Source organism: Scyliorhinus torazame, chromosome 7, assembly GCF_047496885.1.
Source record: "Scyliorhinus torazame isolate Kashiwa2021f chromosome 7, sScyTor2.1, whole genome shotgun sequence".
NCBI lineage: Eukaryota > Metazoa > Chordata > Chondrichthyes > Carcharhiniformes > Scyliorhinidae > Scyliorhinus > Scyliorhinus torazame.
In genome coordinates this window covers 87,592,004-87,614,026 of record NC_092713.1, presented here as the reverse complement: position 1 = coordinate 87,614,026, position 22,023 = coordinate 87,592,004, and the positions used below count along the sequence as shown (strand labels likewise).

General features: G+C 49.9%; 1 protein-coding gene across 1 annotated transcript in view; it reads left to right on the top strand.

Annotated features, from left to right (window-relative positions):
• The first annotated feature begins 4,886 nt into the window (after positions 1–4,886).
• Positions 4,887–22,023, top strand: part of slc1a7a (solute carrier family 1 member 7a) — a 151,119-nt gene continuing 133,982 nt past the window's right edge. Inside the window, exons 1-2 of the mRNA XM_072512868.1 lie at positions 4,887–5,027; positions 5,750–5,829. Coding sequence (XP_072368969.1) covers positions 4,887–5,027; positions 5,750–5,829 — 221 coding nt within the window. The remainder of the gene's footprint in view (positions 5,028–5,749; positions 5,830–22,023) is intronic.

Below are 22,023 nucleotides of genomic sequence, written 5' to 3'. Positions count from 1 at the left end.
CCTGCATCTAAAGTTTTCTCTCCCCCTGTCTCCAAGCACCCTTTCTCAGTCGCAAAATGTGCAGAGGCCCTCCCCTCGCTCGTACTTCCTTGTGCTAGCTCACCTACTAGTGTGATGCCCCTTTCCCCAGGGCCGAGCTGTATCCCCCCCCCAAATGATGTGTGTCTCCTCACCCCCTCATGCATCCTACTGTTCTCACCTCCTCCCTCCTGAGACTCAACGTTAGATTTGAAGATGAGGCGGTTCAGTCCCGTGCAAATGGTCTCTCTTTTTTATTGACCACGATTAAATGTCTGGTTCACTGCTGGTTTCTTCACAGCCCATGCTTGTGCACGAATTCATCTACCTCCACCGGTACGGTGGAGTAGTACTTCCTGCCCTGGAAAGTCACCCAGAGCTTGGCGGGGTCCAGCATTCCTAACCGCACAATGGTCTTCTAAAGGGCCACCATGCCTTTTTAAAATCCGCCCTGCACTTGGCCAGGTCTGCCCCAATGTCCTGGTACACCCGGATCGAGTGTCCCTCCCATAATAAGACATTGTATGTCTTGCCTAGTTCAGGATCTTTTCCTGGTCCCAGTGCAGTTTCACAATGATGGCCCGTGGCTGCTCCCCAGCCTTGAGCCTTGGCTGGAGTGACCTGTGGGCTCTGTCCACTTCTGGGGATTTGGGAAGCTTTCTCCTCCAACCAGTTTTCCCACACACCGTTCCTGCACCGTGTCCTCTGGTAGACCCACGATGCAGAGGTTCCGGCGGCACGATCGATTTTCTTGGTTCTCGAGGTTACCCCTTAGTGTCCCTTGCGTCGCCACCAACCTTGCCATTTCTGTCTCCAATGAGGTGACCCAATCACTTTGGTCAGTCCCGGCCTTCTCCAGCTCTCTGATCGTCGCCTCCTGCGTCTTTAGATGCCGTTCCATCTTTTCCAGCGCTGCCTGCAGGGTGACCAGCGCCTCCATTACCGCCACTTTCACCGTTGCCATCATTTCAAGTTTGATAGCGTCCTTGAGCTATTGTAATTCCTGTGTTAGGAATTCCCCCCATTCCTTCAGTGGGAGAAAGCCCGGCATATGTTCTGGTGGTTTCTTCTGTTCGGGTGTGGCTGAGACCTCATCGCCCCACATGTTCACCATCGCTATAGTCTTTCTTTCCAGGCTTTTACTGCCACCTCTTCAGCTCCTCAGGTTGTTGTTGCTTGGCATGTTTCTTCCGTTCTGGCGGTGTGGAGGAGAGAGGGTTTTTTTCCCTTGGGTTTAGCTGCCTATTTTGGGTTAAAAGTGCCTAATTACGAACTTCTAGGAGGAGAGCCACCTTTTGTGTGTCCTCTCAGCACATCCTCATCACCAGAAACCCCCTGGCTATTGAAACTTTGCCTGCTGTGTCATAGGGTCATATAGTACAGAAGAGACATTTCGGCCTGCAGCAAACAAAACCACATTAAATTTGCACTTATCCCACTTTCCAGCACTTGGCCCGTAGCCTTGAATGTTGTGTCCTTTCAAGTGCTTATCCACCTTTTTAAATGTTGAGGTTTCCCTCCTCTACTACCCATCGTGTTGAAACAAGTCCCTTTTAAATACAGTTAAATGAAGTAATACATTCCATATTCCAATAACCAATTGTAGGGGGGAAAACATTGTCAGCTCCTGTGTAGGCTTTTTGTACTAATCCTAATGCTTCATTGTTACTGATTCATTCACCCAGTGGAAATAGTCATTCATTTTCCAACCCATTCAAACATCACCATTAGACAGTCTCTGAGTTCAGGATTGTGGCCTGATGATTTTCACAGATTCGTCAACACTGCTATCTTCAGGTGATGTCCCGGAGGACTGGAGAATAGCCAATGTTGTTCCTCTGTTTAAGAAGGGTAGCAAGGATAATCCAGGGAACTACAGGCTGGTGAGCCTTACTTCAGTGGTAGGGAAATTACTGGAGAGAATTCTTCGAGACAGGATCTACTCCCATTTGGAAGCAAATGAACGTATTAGTGAGAGGCAGCATGGTTTTGTGAAGGGGAGGTCGTGTCTCACTAACTTGATAGAGTTTTTTGAGGAGGTCACAAAGTTGATTGATGCAGGTAGGGCAGTGGATGTTGTCTATATGGACTTCAGTAAGGCCTTTGACAAGGTCCCTCATGGTAGACTAGTACAAAAGGTGAAGTCACACGGGATCAGGGGTGAGCTGGCAAGGTGGATACAGAACTGGCTAGGTCGTAGAAGGCAGAGAATAGCAATGGAAGGATGCTTTTCTAATTGGAGGGCTGTGACCAGTGGTGTTCCGCAGGGATCAGTGCTGGGACCTTTGCTGTTTGTAGTATATATAAATGATTTGAAGGAAAATGTAACTGGCGTGATTAGTAAGTTTGCAGACGACACAAAGGTTGGTGGAATTGCGGATAGCGATGAGGACTGTCAGAGGATACAGCAGGATTTAGATTGTTTGGAGACTTGGGCGGAGAGATGGCAGGTGGAGTTTAATTCGGACAAATGTGAGGTAATGCATTTTGGAAGGTCTAATGCAGGTAGGGAATATACAGTGAATGGTCGAACCCTCAAGAGTATTGAAAGTCAGAGAGATCTAGGAGTACAGGTCCACAGGTCACTGAAAGGGGCAACACAGGTAGAGAAGGTAGTCAAGAAGGCATACGGCATGCTTGCCTTCATTGGCCGGGGCATTGAGTATAAGAATTGGCAAGTCATATTACAGCTGTATAGAACCTTAGTTAGGCCACACTTGGAGTAGAGTGTTCAATTCTGGTCACCACACTACCAGAAGGATGTGGAGGCTTTAGAGAGGGTGCAGAAGAGATTTACCAGAATGTTGCCTGGTATGGAGGGCATTAGCTATGAGGAGCGGTTGAATAAACTCAGTCTGTTCTCACTGGAACGACGGAGGTTGAGGGGCGACCTGATAGAGGTCTACAAAATTATGAGGGGCATAGACAGAGTGGATAGTCAGAGGCTTTTCCCCAGGGTAGAGAGGTCAATTACTAGGGGGCATAGGTTTAAGGTGAGAGGGGCAAGGTTTAGAGTAGATGTACGAGGCAAGTTTTTTACACAGAGGGTAGTGGGTGCCTGGAACTCGCTACCGGAGGAGGTGGTGGAAGCAGGGACGATAGTGACATTTAAGGGGCATCTTGACAAATACATGAATAGGATGGGAATAGAGGGATACGGACCCAGGAAGTGTAGAAGATTGTAGTTTAGTCGGGCAGCATGGACGGCACGGGCTTGGAGGGCCGAAGGGCCTGTTCCTGTGCTGTACATTTCTTTGTTCTTTGTTGTTCTTGCTATGTTTTTATATTCAATCCTCTTTATATAAAGCCCAGATTATAGAATGTTCATAGACATTATATAATTTTTCTATGAAAATTATATAAAGCCCAGAGTACATAGAACATAGAACATAGAAAATACAGCACAGAACAGGCCCTTCGGCCCACGATGTTGTGCCGAACCTTTGTCCTAGATTAATCATAGATTATCATAGAATTTACAGTGCAGAAGGAGGCCATTCGGCCCTTTGAGTCTGCACCGGCTCTTGGAAAGAGCACCCTACCCAAACTCAACACCTTCACCCAACACCAAGGGCAATTTGGACATTAAGGGCAATTTATCATTGGCCAATTCACCTAACCTGCACATCTTTGGATTGTGGGAGGAAAACGGAGCACCCGGAGGAAACCCACGCAGACACGGGGAGGACGTGCAGACTCCGCACAGTCAGTGACCCAAGCCGGAATCGAACCTGGGACCCTGGAGCTGTGAAGCAATTGTGCTATCCACAATGCTACCGTGCTGCCCTTGAGAACAAATAAATCTACACTATATCATTTAACCGTAATCCATGTACCTATCCAATAGCTGCTTGAAGGTCCCTAATGTTTCCGACTCAACTACTTCCACAGGCAGTGCATTCCATGCCCCCACTACTCTCTGGGTAAAGAACCTACCTCTGATATCCCTCCTATATCTTCCACCTTTCACCTTAAATTTATGTCCCCTTGTAATGGTTTGTTCCACCCGGGGAAAAAGTCTCTGACTGTCTACTCTATCTATTCCCCTGATCATCTTATAAACCTCTATCAAGTCGCCCCTCATCCTTCTCCGTTCTAATGAGAAAAGGCCTAGCACCCTCAACCTTTCCTCGTAAGACCTACTCTCCATTCCAGGCAACATCCTGGTAAATCTTCTTTGCACCTTTTCCAAAGCTTCCACATCCTTCCTAAAATGAGGCGACCAGAACTGTACACAGTACTCCAAATGTGGCCTTACCAAAGTTTTGTACAGCTGCATCATCACCTCACGGCTCTTAAATTCAATCCCTCTGTTAAAGTACCATATGTCTTTCCCAGAAATCCACATCCCAGCTCTCTTTCGGCCCTTACCCAACAGTATTATATAGATGTTCATAGCTGCGACCTGGTCTGTGCATCTCAATGCCAGGCTAATGTGTCACACTTTGTTTCTAGTTTCATTCATCAAAATTAACACTTTTGGTTAAAAAAAAAGATCTTTTGCGGATTGGAACTCAAGGGAAACTATCCTAGGAGTAACAGCTTTTAATAAATATTGCCCTGTGTTTTTTTTCATTAGTTTACATTTCCTCTAGAATTGTAGAACTCAAACCTTCGTATTCAATAATCATCTTTGATACTTAACGATAATGGGATACCACTGATAATGGAATTAGAGTCATCAGTTTGGGATAATAATAACAGCTGGTGTGTGCTTTCTATTTGACGACATTTGGCTTGGAGATCAGTGCTAGTGTGCATGTGTGTAAAGCGCAACCATGGGACATTCGAGCTGAGCCCCTGTCTGCCAGCAGTCACACAACAGCTTTTATCTACATGGGACGAGCAGTCTCTTAAAACCGGACACGATGGCGGTAGCATTTGCTGCAGTCTCGATTCAGATCAAGGAGGTCTTTAAAAGGAATGGTTTGCTCATTCTCTCGGTGTTATCGGTTATTATCGGGTGCTCACTGGGATTTTTTCTTAGGACCAAGCATCTCTCCGAGCAGGTAGGTAATTCCAAACGTATTCAACATCCTAACAGGAATCATGGTGGCACAGTGGTTAGCACTGCTGCCTCACAGCTCCAGGGTCCCGGGTTCAATTCCGGCTTTGGGTGACTGTCTGTGTGGAGTTTGCACTTTCTCCCCGTGTCTGCGTGGGTTTCCTCCGGGTGCTCTGCTTTCCTCCTACAGTCCAAAGATGTGCAGGTTAGGTGGATTGGCAATGCTAAATTGCCCCTTAGTGTCCAAAAGATTAGGTTGGGTTACTGGGTTATGGGGGTAGGGTGGAGACATTGGCTTGGGTAGGGTGCAGACTCGATGAGCCAAATGGCCTCCTTCTGCACTGTAAATTCTATGATTCTATGGATCTAATTGATCATCTTTGCAAGTGTCAGTTGGTAATGGAGTGATGCAATACATCGCCATCACGTTTTGGCCAAAAGGTGCCACATATAACAATATAAAAAGCTTATTATTTAGCAACTTTTTGACGTGTTCTTAAAAACTCAGTTTCTCCGCTCCATCTTATTATCAAAAGTAATTGCATTTTCTCCTACATCCCAGCTAAACATACAACGGCATTTCCAAATGCTACCAAAGTCCGTTGACATTTTATTTCCAAGTTATATTTATGTAAAAAGAAGTCCACCTTCAGTATATCTTATTGAAAATGTATTGCCAGTTTTTAATGGGTCCGCCTGGTTTCATGTATTCTTGACTTTTTTAAGGAAATCAAGTATTTCCAGTTCCCGGGAGAGCTGCTCATGAGGATGCTGAAAATGTTAATTCTTCCACTGGTGGTCTCCAGGTGAGTGAAAACCTCTCCCAGCAGTGGTTCTGTCCTTGCACATATTTCACCATTCCATCAAGTGTATATTGGGGAAAATCTATTTCTGTTCTGACTTTTTCTAATCGTCTTTCACAGGCTGTGTCAATTTGGCTGAATGGATTGGCACTGGGCCCAAGCTGCTGCCCTGCTTTTTGATAAAGTCATTTTAAAAAGGTTCCGTCTAACTGAGTGGAAGTGTGAAGAACTGTCCCATGTAAACTTTACCAGAGCAATTTCCAATCTAAATAAAGTGTCACGTCCTGTTCAATGTGAACAGCATCGTGTATTGAGTACATGTGAGAATGATGGTGTTAAACAGTGCTAATGGCACAAGTATTCCAGTCTCCCTATCGTCAGAGATTGGAATATAAATTCGGAGATGCATCTCAGGACCCTGCAGAAGTCAAGACGCAGACACATACGTGGAAATTGCTCAGGCTTGGGCCTTTCACAAATGTCTCCAACACTGAGCTCAGTGTCAGAGTTAAAAGCAAATTACTGTGGATGCTGGAATCTGAAACAAAACAGAAAATATTGGACAACCTCAGCAGGTCTGACAGCATCTGTGGAGAGAAAAAGGAGTATCATTTCGAGTCTGGATGACTCTTTGTCAAAGCTGACAGAGTGTCAGAGTCTTGGGTCGGCTAGGCGGGATTTACCTACGCACAGTACTTACCAAGGAAATGGGTACAACTGGTCTAGCACAGTGATCAGCCAGTGTTAGTCAACTAAGTACCATAGCTGTCCCTCCAATTACACCCCAACCACCCTCCCCACACCAAACCTGTCTCCCACCCCCTACTTCACCAACCCAAACTGACAACCTCCCACCCCCTATTGCCCCGGCCTAAACTGAATATCCCCCACTGCCTACTGCACCAATCCAAACTGAATATCTCCCACTGCACCAATCCAAACTGACTATCTCTCACCCCCGACTGCACCAACCCAAACTATCTCCCACCCCTGACTGCAGCGTCAATGTGCACAGCATCAACACTGACTGGAAATGTGGGCCAATATTTCAGTTAGTTAATCTTTCATCTGGCTCTGAGTACTGATGAAAGGTCACTAGCCTGGATCCTTAACTCTCACCTCTCTCCATAGATGCTGCCTGACTTGCTGAGTATTTCATGCACTTTCAACTTTCATTTCAGAGTTCCAGTATCCTCAGTTTTTGTTTGTATATTTGTTGTGACAATGATACTTTGAGTTGAGGGTGTTATTATTCTAGGGATATTTGATTTGATTTATTGTCAAATAAACCGAGGTGCAGTGGAAAGTATTGTTCTGTGTACAGACCAGACAGATTGTTCCATACATGAAAAGAACATCGGAAATACATAAACACACAATGTAAATACATAGATAGAGGCATCAGGTGAAGCATATGGAATGTAGCACTACTCAGTAGAGAAGATGTGTGAAGAGATCAGATCAGTCCAGAAGAGTGTCATTCAGGAGTTTGGTAACAGCGGGGAAGAAGCTGTTTTTTGAACCTGTTGCCACCTGTTCTCAGACTTTTGTATCTCCTGTCCGATGGAAGAGGTTGGAAGAGAGAATAACTCAGTTGGTAGGGGTCTTTCAGGTTGGAAGAGAGAATAACCCGGGTGGGAGGAGTCTTTGATTATGCTGTCCGATTCCCAAGGCAGTGGGAGGTGTAGACAGAGTCAATGGATGGAAGACGGTTTTGCGTGATGGACTGAGCTGTGTTCACGACTTTCTGTAGTTTCTTAAGGTCTTGGGCCGAGCAGTTGCCATACCAGGCTTCAATGCAGCCAGATAAGATGCTTTCTATGATGCATCTGTAAAAATTGGTAAGAGTCAATGTGGACATGTTGAATTTCCTTAGTTTCCTGAGAAAGTGTAGGTGCTGTTGTGCTTTTTTGGTCGTAGCATGGACGTGGGTAGACCAAGACAGATTGTTGGTGATGTGCACAGCTAGGAATTTGAAGCTGTCAACCATCTCCACCTTGGCACCTTGATGCAGACAGGGGCGCATGCAATACTTTGCTTCCTGAAGTCAGTGACCAGCTCTTTAGATTTGCTGATATTGAGGAAGAGATTGCTGTCGTTACACCACTAGATTCTCTATCTCCCTCCTGTACTTTGACTCATCGTTGTTCGAGATCCGATCCACTGCAGTCACGTGAAGAGCAAATATGTAGATTGAAGTTGAGCCACATTTTGCAACATAGTCATGTGTGTGTATGGAGTATAGCAGGGGGCTAAGCATGCAGCTTTGCGGGGCCCCGGTATTGGAGATTATCGTGGAGAAGGTGTTGTTGTTTGTTTACTTATTGTGGTCTGTGGGTCAGAAAGTCGAGGATCCAGTTGCAGAGGGAGGAGCCAAGTCCTAGGTTTTGGAGTTTGACAGCTGTGGACTCAGAGGGAGAAAGTAGTGTTTTTCCTGTCTTTTTATGTTTTCATTTTAAAGAGTTGTTCCAGTAAAACAAAACATTGAATTTAGCTACCTGCTTTGGTAACTTAAAAGATACAATTTGCTTTCCGGAAGGAGTTAGATCTGATGGTGAGACGGGATCCGATTTTCAGGGAAAGCCAGTCTCATTCAGGTGAGAATGCAGAGTGCTGGCCACGCCCTTGAAAAGGTTTTTTTTGGGGGGGATTTTTTTTGTGCTTTTGAATTAGAACAGTTCAGGGGGGATTCATTAAGTGTTATACATAGATTACTGGAGCAGTGTGTTTTCTTTATGTTTGTAATCGAGAAACAAATTCTTGCTGTGTGCTGATGTATATATATGTTAACTAAGTTCTTAGAATAAAGCTTGTTTTGATTGAAGTGTCTAGGAAGATTGATGAATCACACCTGAAGGGAAGGCTTGTGTGCTCATCCTAGCCAAATTCAACATAAAGGTTGTAGGTTAGGAACCTACGAGGGAACAAGCGGTCCTAGATCTGGTCTTGTGTAATGAGACAGGATTGATTAATGATCTCATAGTTGGGGATCCTCTCGGAAGGAGCGATCACAATATGGTGGAATTTAAAATACAGATGGAGGGTGAGAAGGTAAAATCAAACACTAGTGTTTTGTGCTTAAACAAAGGAGATTACAATGGGATGAGAGAAGAACTAGCTAAGGTAGACTGGGAGCAAAGACATTATGGTGAAACAGTTGAGGAACAGTGGAGAACCTTCCAAGCGATTTTTCATAGTGGTTGGCAAAGGTTCATACCAACACAAAGGAAGGACAGTAGAAAGAGGGAAAATCGACCGTGGATATCTAAGGAAATAAGGGAGAGTATCAAATTGAAGGAAAAAGCATACAAAGTGGCAAAGATTAGTGGGAGACTAGAGGACTGGGAAATCTTTAGGGGGCAACAGAAGGCTACTAAAAAAGCTATAAAGAAGAGTAAGATAGATTATGAGAGTAAACTTGCTCAGAATATAAAAACAGATAGTAAACGTTTCTACAAATATATAAAACAAAAAAGAGTGGCCATGGTAAATATTGGTCCTTTAGAGGATGAGAAGGGAGATTTAATAATGAGAGATGAGGAAATGGCTGAGGAACTGAACAGGTTTTTTGGGTCGGTCTTCATAGTGGAAGACACAAATAACATGCCAGTGACTGATAGAAATGAGGCTATGAGACTTCCGGTTGCGGCCATGCCTAGGTAGGTCGCACGGTCGGCAGCTCCCACCTAGAACGGACTTTTGGGCCCTTTTACGGAGCTCCAGCGGCTCTTGGACGACGATTCTCGGTGTGGGAAGGAAACAGTGAGGGTCCCCCAGCGCTGTATGGAGTGGACCAGGAGTGGGGTGATCAAAAAAGTGGCTTTGGAGAAGAGAGGAGAACGGGCGTGAAAAAACAAGATGGCGGCCGGCGGGAATCAGTCAGCGTGGGCCCAGTTGTCAAGGGAGCAGCAGGAGTTTCTCAGAAGCTGCTTCGCCGAGTTAAAGGCGGAGATGTTGGCCCCTATGAAGGCTTCTATTGAAAGGTTGGTGGAGACCCAGAAGATGCAGGGGACGGCGATCAGGGAGGTGCAGCAGAAGGCCTCTGATAACGAGGATGAGATTTTGGGTCTGGCGGTTAGAGTGGAGGCGCATGAGGCTCTGCACAAAAGATAGCAAGAGAGGCTGGAAGACCTTGAAAACAGGTCAAGGAGGCAGAACCTGCAGAATCTGGGTCTCCCTGAAGGGGTGGAGGGGTCGAACGCTGATGGGCGTGGGGGCTTTCCCACGACCCCTGGAGCTGGATGGGGTGCACAGAGTCCTGGCAAGGAGGCCTAGGGCGAACGTGCCACCGCGAGCTATGGTGGTGAGATTCCACCGATTCACCGATAAGGAGTGTGTCCTGCGATGGGCGAAGAAGGAGCGAAGTAGCAGGTGGGAGAACTGTGAGATCCGTATTTACCAGGACTGGAGTGCAGAGCTGGCCAAGAGGCGTGCGGAATTCAACCGGGCCAAGGCGGTCCTCCACAGCAAAGGGGTGAAGTTCGGGCTGTTACAACCGGCGAGGCTGTGGGTTACATATCAGGATCGGCACCACTATTTTGATGCGCCGGATGAGGCGTGGACTTTTATAAAGAACGAGAAGCTGGACTCAAACTAATGGACCGCAGTATGTTGTTGGGGCATGCTGGTGAGGTTGGGGGGGGCGGGGGGGGGGGCAGTGTTATGTTGGGGTTTTTCCCCATGTTCTCTTTTGTTTTTGTTGCCCCCTTTGCCCTGGGCCCTCGAGGTTCTGGGCTGGGTCGCAGTTGGGGAAGAGCTGCGTCACAGGTGATGGGGTCGGGCCAGACAGTGAGAGCAGTTTATTTGCTCAACGTTGGGGGTATGTTATAACCTGCCTACTTACCATTGGCTGGGGACTAATGACTATCCCACAATCCTGTGGGAGTATGAGCTTCCCCAATGAGGGGGGCGGAGAAACCACTAGTAAACTCCTAGTATAAATAAAGCTGGCCAGTTCAGTAACCAGCAGGAAGCAGTATGTAGCAAGGGAAGTTACTGCTACTGTTATGTATATATGTTATAGTAAATAAATGTTATTACTTTGTATCCTTAAAACTCGTGCTGGATTCTTCGTGGCCCTTACAAAACTGGCGACGAAGGTTAAAGTGAATAGCTGTCTACACTGCTGAAGCCACCTCCCTGGATTTTTGTTGGATACAGGTTGGAAGTTGTTTTCTATTATACCATGCCTCTGTACGGACGTTTGGATGTTTTTGCGCTGGAAAGCTGGAACCAGTACACACAACGGATGCGTTACTATTTCCGGGCAAACAATATCACCGAAAACGAGCGCCAGGTGGTCATATTGCTCACCGCCTGCGGCCCGCATAGGTTTGGGGTGATTAGGAGCCTTATGTACCCAGCTGCGCCGGACACCAAAACGTTTGATGAACTTGTGAATATAGTGGGGCAACATTTTAACCCAACCCCGTCCACGATAGTCCAGCGTTACCGGTTTAATACCGCTGAGAGGACCCCTGGAGAATCCCTTGCCGATTTTCTATCCAGGCTACGCCGGATTGCGGAGTACTGTGACTATGGTGAGACCTTGTCAGAAATGTTACGCGACCATTTGGTTTGCGGTATTAACAATGCGGCCACCCAGAGAAAGTTGTTAGCGGAGCCAACATTGACTTTTCAACAGGCCACTCAAATAGTATTGTCCCGAGAGAGCGCAGAGCGAGGAGTACAGGAGCTACAGGGAATGGAAGTGCATGCTTTGGGGCGCAGCCCCTTCCGTCCGAAAACGTCCCCCCACACTCCTGCGGTACCTTGGGCGAGGCAACGTCCGGACCGATGCCAGTGGCCGTCGGACATTCCTCCCCGAAGGGAGCCTTCTCCAGAGCCAATGGATGAGGAGCCATGTCCGTGTCAGACTTGTAGGCGCCGACCCTGTCGCGGACGGCGGTCCTGGGGGCGCCAGAGGCACCGTCGTTCCGACCGAAACTGGGACCAGCCCAGGGGCCGTAACTGGGACCAGCCCAGAGGCCGTACCTTTCATGTGGATGAACCTGCGGCGACTACTCCTGAGGACGTTGAGACGGAGGACCACTGCCTGCAGCTGCATTGTGTGGCAGCTCCCCGTGTGGCCCCCATTATGGTGACAGTACGGGTCAATGGCCACCCACTTGAGATGGAGTTGGATACTGGCGCAGCCGTCTCCGTGATCGCCCAGAGGACATTCGACCGCATCAAGCAGGGTATACAGACCCTTACATTAACCGACTCACAGGCCAGGTTGGCCACCTACACGGGGGAACCACTGGACATTGCAGGAACTACAATGACCCCTGTTGTCTATGGACGCCAGGAGGGGCGTTTCCCACTTATCATGGTGCGCGGCCATGGGCCCAGCCTGTTGGGTCGGGACTGGTTGCGCCATTTGCGGTTGCAATGGCAGCACATCCTCCAAACAGTTTCTGAAGGGTTGACTGAGGTGCTAGGACGATACCCAGATGTATTCCAGCCTGGTTTGGGGAAAATAAAAGGGGCCGTAGCCCGTATCCAAGTTGAACCAGGAGCCACGCCGCGTTATTTCCGGGCGTGCCCAGTGCCTTACGCCTTACTCGAGAAGGTAGAAGGGTAGCTCGCTCATTTGGAGAGTTTGGGTATTATCAGGCCCGTCCGTTTTGCTGACTGGGCAGCACCAATTGTACCTGTAATGAAGCCAGATGCCACAGTTCGCTTGTGTGGCGACTATAAACTTACAGTGAATACAGTTTCCCGACTCGACCGATATCCAATGCCTCGCATAGAGGATCTCTACGCAAAACTTGCAGGTGGACTCTCGTTCACAAAATTAGATATGAGTCACGCCTACCTGCAGTTGGAGCTGGACCCTGACTCCCGACCATATGTAACGATTAAAACACACCGGGGCCTGTATGAATATACACGGTTGCCCTTTGGAGTATCCTCTGCCTGCGCAATTTTTCAACGTGTTATGGAGGGCATTTTGAGAGGTTTACTACGTGTGGCTGTCTACCTAGATGACGTTTTGATTACAGGGACATCGGAGCAGGAATATTTGGAAAATCTGGAGGCTGTCCTTAGACGCCTTTCGGAGGCTGGAGTCCGTTTACGTCGCACAAAGTGCGTATTTCAGGCAAAGGAAGTAGTTACCTAGGTTATCGGGTGGACCGCGAAGGCCTGTACCCCGTCGCAGAGAAGGTGCGTGCAATTCAACATGCCCCCGCCCTGACTGACACTTCGCATCTTCGTTCTTTTCTCGGTCTCGTAAACTATTATGGGAAGTTCCTCCCCAATCTGGCAACTACGCTGGCCCCTTTGCACCTTCTGCTAAAGAAAAATCACACCTGGGTTTGGGGTCAGCCGCAAGAAACCGCTTTCCAGTGGGTAAAACAACAATTGTCGTCGCCTGGGCTACGAACCCACGATGATCCTGGAAAGCCTTTGCTCGTCACATGTGATGCATCCCCGTATGGTATTGGGGCCATCCTGTCCCACAAGATGGAGAACGGGGCCGAGCGACCAATAGCTTTCGCCTCCCGCACATTGACCGCAGCGGAGAAAAAGTACGCGCAGATCGAGAAGGAGGGCCTGGCAGTGGTTTTTGCGGTGAAACACTTCCACCAGTACGTGTACGGCCGCCATTTCACTATCGTGACTGATCATAAGCCCCTGCTGGGACTTTTCAGAGAGGATAAGCCAATACCGCCCATTGCTTCTGCACGGATCCAGCGCTGGGCTTTGTTGCTTGCTGCATACGAGTATTCTCTGGAGCACAAACCAGGTACGCAGATAGCAAATGCCGACGCACTGAGCCGATTGCCTTTATCGACCGGCCCCATGTCGACCCCCACGACCGGTGAGGTGGTTGCAATCCTAGATTTTATGGACACCTTGCCTGTCATGGCATCACAGATCCGTGAGTGGACCCAGACGGAGCCAGTCCTGTCAAAGGTTCGGCACATAGTCCTGTATGGTGGGCAGCATAGACAGCTCCCAGGCGAGTTGCGGGCATTTTCCTCCAAGCTGTCAGAATTCAGCGTGGAAGACGGCATCCTCTTGTGGGGGACGCATGTGATTGTCCCGGAAAAAGGCCAGGAGCTGATACTAACAGACTTGCACAATGGGCATCCAGGCGTGACCAAAATGAAAATGTTGGCCCGGAGTTATGTCTGGTGGCCAGGCCTCGACACCGACATTGAGAAGGTGGCCCAAAACTGCTCCATTTGCCAGGAGCATCAGAAGCTTCCGCCGGCCGCGCCCCTACATCACTGGGAATGGCCAGGGCGGCCTTGGGCACGCTTGTATGCAGATTTCGCAGGCCCTTTTCAAGGATCCATGTTCCTTCTACTAATTGACGCCCAGTCCAAATGGCTAGAGGTGCATAAGATGCAGGGGACAACGTCCTGCGAAACAATTGAAAAGATGCGTTTGTCGTTTAGTACGCTGGCCTCCCCGAGGTGCTGGTCACGGATAATGGCACTCCATTCACGAGTGAGGAGTTTGCCAGGTTCACGAAGATGAACAGCATCCGCCATATCCGCACTGCCCCTTACCACCCGGCTTCAAATGGGTTGGCAGAGCACAGTGCAGACTTTCAAAAGAGGCCTAAAGAAGCAGTCTTCCGGATCAATGGACACGAGACTGGCTCGCTTTTTGTTTACGTACAGGACCAACCCCATGCAGTGACTGGGGTAGCTCCCGCAGAACACCTAATGGGCCGGAGACTTCGCACCCGCCTGAGTATGGTTTTCCCGGACATTGGCGCAAAAGTACGCCGCACACAAGAACGGCAGGGACAGGGATTTTCTCGGCATCGGCCGATTCGGCAGTTTGCGCCCGGTGACCCAGTGTTCGTTCGGAATTTTGCTGGTGGTGCCCAATGGATTCCTGGTGTAATCTTTTGCCAAACGGGCCCTATATCTTACCAGGTGCAAGCCCAGGGTCGTCTCCAGCGAAAACATGTAGACCACGCTCGGTCCAGAAGACTATCCCCTCAAAAGATTCTCCGCCCCCGGAGCTCATTTCAACAGCCGCAGAGACCAGAGGCAAGGGAAGGTAGTCCTGCAAATCTTCCACTGGTGCCTCACTTGAAGCCTGCGCAGGTCGTTACGGGACCGAATGGAGATAGAGACGCTGACATGACGGAGGCAGCAGACTCTGACTCCGAAATGGAGACACAGGATACATTGGGGCAGCGCGGTAGCCTTGTGGATAGCACAATTGCTTCACAGCTCAAGGGTCCCAGGTTCGATTCCGGCTTGGGTCACTGTCTGTGCGGAGTCTGCACATCCTCCCCGTGTGTGCGTGGGTTTCCTCCGGGTGCTCCGGTTTCCTCCCACAGTCCAAAGATGTGCAGGTTAGGTGGATTGGCCATGCTAAATTGCCCTTAGTGTCCAAAATTGCCCTTCGTGTTAGGTGGGGTTACTGGGTTATGGGGATAGGGTGGCGGTGTTGACCTTGGGTAAGGTGCTCTTTCCAAGAGCCGGTGCAGACTCGATGGGCCGAATGGCCTCCTTCAGCACTGTAAATTCTATGAATCAGAGGGGGAATCCTCGGGTCCACGGGCCGTGGATGTACAACCGTGCGCCGTTCATCACGGAAGCGGCGGTCTCCGTCTCATTACACGCCGCCTGATCCAACGCCGCGTGCAAATGGTGTCCGGCCTGCGGCCAAACGAGTCCGACCCCCTCCTTCGCCAGGGTCTTCGGTGCATTCCTTGGACTTTGGGGGGGGGAGTGATGTTATAACCTGCCTACTTACCATTGGCTGGGGACTAATGACTATCCCACAATCCTGTGGGAGTATGAGCTTCCCCAATGAGGGGGGGCGGAGAAACCACTAGTAAACTCCTAGTATAAATAAAGCTGGCCAGTTCAGGAACCAGCAGGAAGCAGTATGTAGCAAGGGAAGTTACTGCTACTGTTATGTATATATGTTATAGTAAATAAATGTTATTACTTTGTATCCTTAAAACTCGTGCTGGATTCTTCGTGGCCCTTACAATATGTTTGTTTGAGAGAATTGTGTTTTTTCTCTGTACACACGGGATGTAGGGGGGGACTCTCTTTACCTCACTTAGCTGAGGGGGGGGGGGGGGGAAGGTTGGAGACCCGTAGAGGGAGCCAACAGGGGGATTGGAGGTAGAGGCGGGAGCGCCCGGGGTCAGCATTAGTCAGCTGACTTGCGGGAGTGCAATGGGGGGGGGAAGGGGAGTTAAGCTTGACTGGGGGGGGGGGGGCGTTGAGAGGGGGCCTGGGATGTTGCTTTGCTGACTGGAGGGGAATCAATTTTCGGAGTAAAGGGGAGAGTCGGGACGGGGAGCCTCCAGCTGGGGGGGGCTGGAGTGTGCGGGAGGCACGGGCACGTGGCTGGCCTAAAAAAGGAGGTGGCTAGTCGGCTGGGGGGGGGGCTAGTTAACCCCTGACCAGGCTGATCACATGGAACGTGAGGGGCCTGAATGGGCCGGTCAAGAGGGCCCGTGTGTTTTCGTACTTAAGGGGGTTAAAGGCAGATGTAGCCATGCTACAAGAGACGCAACTGAAGGTCGCGGATCAAACCAGGCTGAGGAAGGGATGGGGTGGGGCAGGTCAACCACTCAGGGCTGGGTGCGAAGACCAGGGGGGTCTCAATCTTGGTGAGCAAGCGGGTGGCATTTGAGGCGGGGGGTTTGTGGCGGACAAAGGGGGTAGATATATTATGGTGAGAGGCAAGCTGCAGGGGCCCCGGGTGGTGTTAGTGAATGTATATGCTCCGAACTGGGACGATGCAGGGTTCATGAAGCGGATGTTGAGTGGAATTCCGGATTGGGAGTCAAGCTGTCTGATAATGGAGGGGGGACTTCAATACGGTCCTGGACCCGGCACTGGATCGGTCTAGGTCTAGGTCGGGTAAGAGACTGGCAGCGGCCAAGGTCCTGAGGGGGTTCATGGATCAAATGGGGGGAGTGGACCCGTGGAGATTCGCTCGGCCAAGGGCGAAGGAGTTTTCTTTCTTCTCCCATGTTCACAAGGCGTACTCGCGGATTGACTTTTTTGTGGTGAGTAGGGCGCTAATGCCGAGAATGGAGGGGGTAGAGTACTCAGCCATTGTGATCTCGGACCATGCCCCGCACTGGGTGAAGTTGGGGCTGGGGGAGGAGAGAGGCCAACGCCCTCTGTGGAGGCTGGACGTAGGACTATTGGCGGATGAGGAGGTCTGTGGGCAGATTCGGAGGAGTATTCAAAGCTATGTGACGACCAACGATACTGGCGAGGTTTCAGTGAGTGTCTGGGAGGCGCTGAAGGCAGTTATCAGCGGGGAGCTAATTTCAGTCAGGGCCCACAGGGTGAAGAGGTATAGGATGGAGAGGGAGAGGTTGGTAGGGGAGATAGTTCGGGTGGACAGGAGGTATGCGGAATCCCCCGAGGAGGGGTTGTTAAAAGAGCGCCGGAGTTTGCAAGCAGAGTTCGACTTGCTTACCACAGGGAAGGCAGAGGCTCAGTTGAAGAAGGTACAAGGAGCGGTGTACGAGTATGGGGGGAAGGCAAGCAGGATGCTGGTGCACCAACTGCGGAAGAGAGAGGCAGCCAGGGAAATTGGGGGAATTAGGGACAGGGGGGGTAACACGGTGCTGAGCTCGGCAAGGATCAATGAGGTCTTCAAGGACTTTTATGGTAAACTGTATGAGTCAGAACACCCTGGGGGGGGGAGGGGATGAAGCGATTCTTGGACCAACTGAGGTTCCCTAAGGTGGAGGAGGGGTGGGTAGAGGGATTGGGGTCCCCGATTGAGATGGAGGAATTGGTTAAGGGTTTGGAGGGTATGAAGTCGGGCAAGGCCCCAGGACCGGACGGATATCCCGCAGAATTTTACAGGAAATTCTCCGAGCTGTTGGGCCCGTTATTGTTGAGAACCTTCAACGAGGCTAAGGAAAAGGGAACCATTCCCCCGACAATGTCGCAGGCTTGATCTCGCTCATCCTTAAGCGAGATAAGGACCCGTTGCAATGTGGCTTCTACAGGCCGATATCGCTCCTTAATGTCGATGCCAAACTGTTGGCCAAGATCTTGGCCACCAGAATTGAGGACTGTGTCCCAGGAGTGATCAATGAGGATCAGACGGGGTTTGTGAAGCGCAGGCAGCTGAACACGAATGAGCGGAGGCTCCTGAATGTGATCATGGTGCCCTCAGAAGGAGGGGATGCAGAAGTGGTGACGGCAATGGACGCGGAGAAAGCCTTCGATCAGGTGGACTGGGAGTACCTGTGCGAAGTGTTAGGCAGATTTGGATTGGTGAGGAATTCGTAGGGTGGGTTAAATTGCTGTATCAGGCCCCCGTAGCGAGCGTGTCGACGAACCGGCTGCGGTCGGAGTACTTTAGGCTACATCGAGGAACGAGGCAGGGGTGCCCCCTGTCCCCCCTGCTGTTTGCCCTGGCAATCGAGCCATTGGCCATGGCACTGAGGGAGTCCAGAAACTGGAGGGGGCTGGTTCGGGGGAGGGGGGGGGGGGGGAGGAGCATTGGGTTTCACTGTATGCGGATGCTCCTGTACATTTCGGATCCGGCGGAGGGGCTGGGAAAGGTCATGCAGATCCTTAAAGATTTCGGGGACTTTTCAGGGTATAAATTGAATGTCGGGAAAGTGAGCTTTTTGTGATACATGCGAGGGGCCAGGAAAAGAGACTGGGAGAGCTACCACTTAAGATGGTGGTGAGGAGCTTTCGCTATTTGGGCATACAGGTGGCTAAGAGTTGGGATGCCCTGCACACGCTCAATCTAGCACGGCTGGTGGATCAGATGGAGGAGGACTTTAAGAGGTGGGACGTGCTGCCGCTTTCCATGGCGGGCAGGGTGCAGTCCGTGAAGATGACGGTCCTCCCCAGGTTCTTGTTCGTCTTCCAGTGCCTTCCCACCCTCATCCCCAAGTCCTTCTTCAAGCGGGTGAACAGGATTATCACGGGATTTGTGTGGGCAAACAAGACCCCACGTGTTAAGAGACTTCTTAGAGCGCAGTGGGGTGGGGGTGGGCTGGTGCTGCCGAAACCCTGCAGCTATTATTGGCCAGCGAATATATCCATGATTCGGAAGTGGGTAGTAGAGGGAGGGGGGGGCGGCGTGGAAACGGTTGGAGGCGGCATCTTGCAGGGATACTAGCCTGGGGGCATTGATAACGGCACCGCTGCTGCTCCCGCTGACACGGTAAACCACGAGCCCGGTGGTGATGGAAACATTGAGGATCTGGGGTCAGTGGAGGCGGCACAGGGGGGAGGTAGGGGCCTCAGTCTGGACCCCGATACGAAACAATCACAGGTTCGTTCCAGGTAGAATAGACGGTGGGTTCCTAAGCTGACACAGAGCGGGTATTAAAAGGATGGTGGACTTGTTTATTGACGGGACTTTTACAAGCCTGAGGGCGCTGGAAGAGAAATTTGGGTTGCCCCGAGGGAATATCTTCAGGTACCGGGCTTTCGTGAGGAAGCAGGTGGGGGAATTTCCGCTCCGACTGGCCGGGAGAATACAGGACAGGGTGGTTTCGGGCATGACGGTAGGGGACGGAAAGGTATCGGACATAGACCAGGAGCTGCAGGAGGCGGTGGAGGCCTCGGTGGAAGAGCTGAAGGGCAAGTGGGAGGAGGAACTGGGTGAGGAGCTGGATGAGGGCCTGTGGGCAGATACCCTGGGCAGGGTTGTTCAGTAATGGGTTACGAGACATTGCAATTAGTTGTCTCATTTATGTTAAGTATCCATTAATTGATACTGATATGTAAAGGGGCTTCAGGTGGCCTCTGTCAGGTGATGTATAGTGAGAGATTTGTGCAAAGGCTGTTGGAAGGAAATAAATGTGTGTTTGTGAAAAAGGAACAGAACTTTAGACTCTTCATATCACAGCAACTAAAATGTCTAACAATTGGTAGCAGAGGATGGTTGCTGTGTAATGTGAAGGGTTGAAAGATACAACTTTTCCAGATCAAACCAAGGAGTGAGTGAGAAAAGAAAAAAAAAACGGATATATGGCTGAACCGAGGATAAAGGTGTCTGGATATGACTATCCTCCCTTATTTTCTGAAAGGGAATCGTACGACCAATGGAGAAGTGCAGTAGTTATGTGGACTAAGGTAACTGCTTTGGGAAAGAGAAAACAAGGTATGGCATTGGCTCTTTCTCTACCTTATGACAGTAAAATCCGAAACAAAGTGCTTTCTGAGCTGGAATTGGAAGAGTTAGACTCAGAAGAAGATCTGGAGATTTTATTACATTATATGGATAAGATTTATAAGAAAGATGACTTGTTAAGTGCTTTTGAAGCATGGTCGGATTTTGATAAGTTCCGGAAAATGGAGGATGGCTCCATGGAAGACTATGGGCGGGATTCTCCACTCCCGCGCCGAAGTGCCCACGCCGTCGTGAACGGCGTCGAGGTTCACGATGACGCGAAACGGCCCCAATCCCGATCGATTCAGGCCCCGACAGTGGGCTAGGATCGGGGCCGCGTCATCTACACGCGCCAGGCCTTGTCGCCGCGTAAAGGCGGCGCCGCATAGATGACACGGCCGGCGCCGCATAACTGGCGTCACCCGCGCATGCGTGGTTGCTGTCCTCTCTGAGTCCGCCCCGCAAGAAGATGGCGGACGGATCTTGCGGGGCTGTGGAAGGAAGGAGGTCCGCCTTCAGAGGGGACGGCCCGACGATCAGTGGGCACCGATCGCGGGCCATGCCACATTTGAGGTACCCCCCGGTGCAGGAGCCCCCCTCCCACCCCTGCAGGCTGCCCCTCCAGCATTCCCACGCTGTTCCCGACGGCAGCGACCAGGTGTGGACGGCGCCGGGGGGAACCCGCCGTTTTGGCCTGGTCGCTCGGCCCATCCGGGACTGAGAATAGCGGGGGTGCCGGAGAATCACCATTTTGGGTGTCTCCAGCCTGCGGCCCGCGGAACTCGACGGGGCCGTTGCCGCCGCTTGGGAGAATCGCGGGAGGGCGTCGGACCGGGGTCCCGGGAAATCTTGGCGGCCCAGGCGATTCTCCCTACCGGCGCGGGAGTGGAGAATCGCGCCCTATATAATGAAATTTGGCAGACTATATAAAGGACTCCAGAAACACAACCTGGAATTTCCACAGTCTGTGTTGGCCTTTAAATTACTTGACTGTGCTAGAGTGAGCAACATGGATAGGCGCCTGGTTTTGACAGGAGTCCAGTTTACTGATAAGGATACCTTATTCGAACAGACGACAAAAGCTTCACAAACATTTCTGGGGAAACATTTGATTCTGATGGCTCTGATGACCCAAATAGGTCAGCCTGCAAGGCAGAATATGGAAGATACACTAGTAACAGGATGGCGAAATCGTATGGCTACGAAAAGGGCTCAAGACTAGAAGGAGACCGAGACAAGGAAATTATGAAGACAGAAACCCAGTTAGAACCTACAATAGGAAGATGAACCCCAGAAATGCACGGGGCATGATAAATCTATGTTTTCGATGTGACTCTCAATACCATTATGCTTTCAACTGTCCAACTCGTTATGATAGAGTATTTGAAGCGACACATGACACGGAAGAGTCAGAAGAGGAAAAGGATAGTGACCAGAAAGAAGGCATTGTCCTATTGACAAGCAGTTTTATGCCGGTAATGAGGGTGTTGGTAGCAGAATCCTTCAACTGTGTTGTATTGGACAGTGGCTGCACATCTACTGTGTGTGGAATTGACAGGTTAAAATGTTACCTGGACTCTTTGAATGCTGAAAATCTTAACAAGGTTAAGGAATTTGAAAGTTCCACAGGTTTGGGGATGATAATACTCTAAAGTCGCTGAAAAGAGTGATGATCCCTTGCAATATTGCCGGAGTGAATCATTTCATTAGCACGGATGTTGTATCAAGTGAGATACCTTTGCTTCTGAGCAGACCATCGATGAAGAAAGCACACATGAAACTGGATATGGAAAAGGATAAGGCAACAGTTTTTGGAAAGATGGTGGACTTACAATTTACACAGTCAGGACACTATTGTATTCCATTACTGACAAATAATATTTCAAGTAGAGTGGTTAAGGATGTGTTAATGGCAGTTGAAAATGGGACTTTAGCTGATAAAAAGCTTGTGGTATTAAAACTGCATGGGCAATTTGCACATCCGTCTCCTCGGAGGCTGAAAAATGTATTGAAGGGTGCAAGGGTAAGGGACGACGACTATACTAAACTGATAGAACAGGTTAGTGACCGCTGTGAAGTTTGTAGGAAATACAG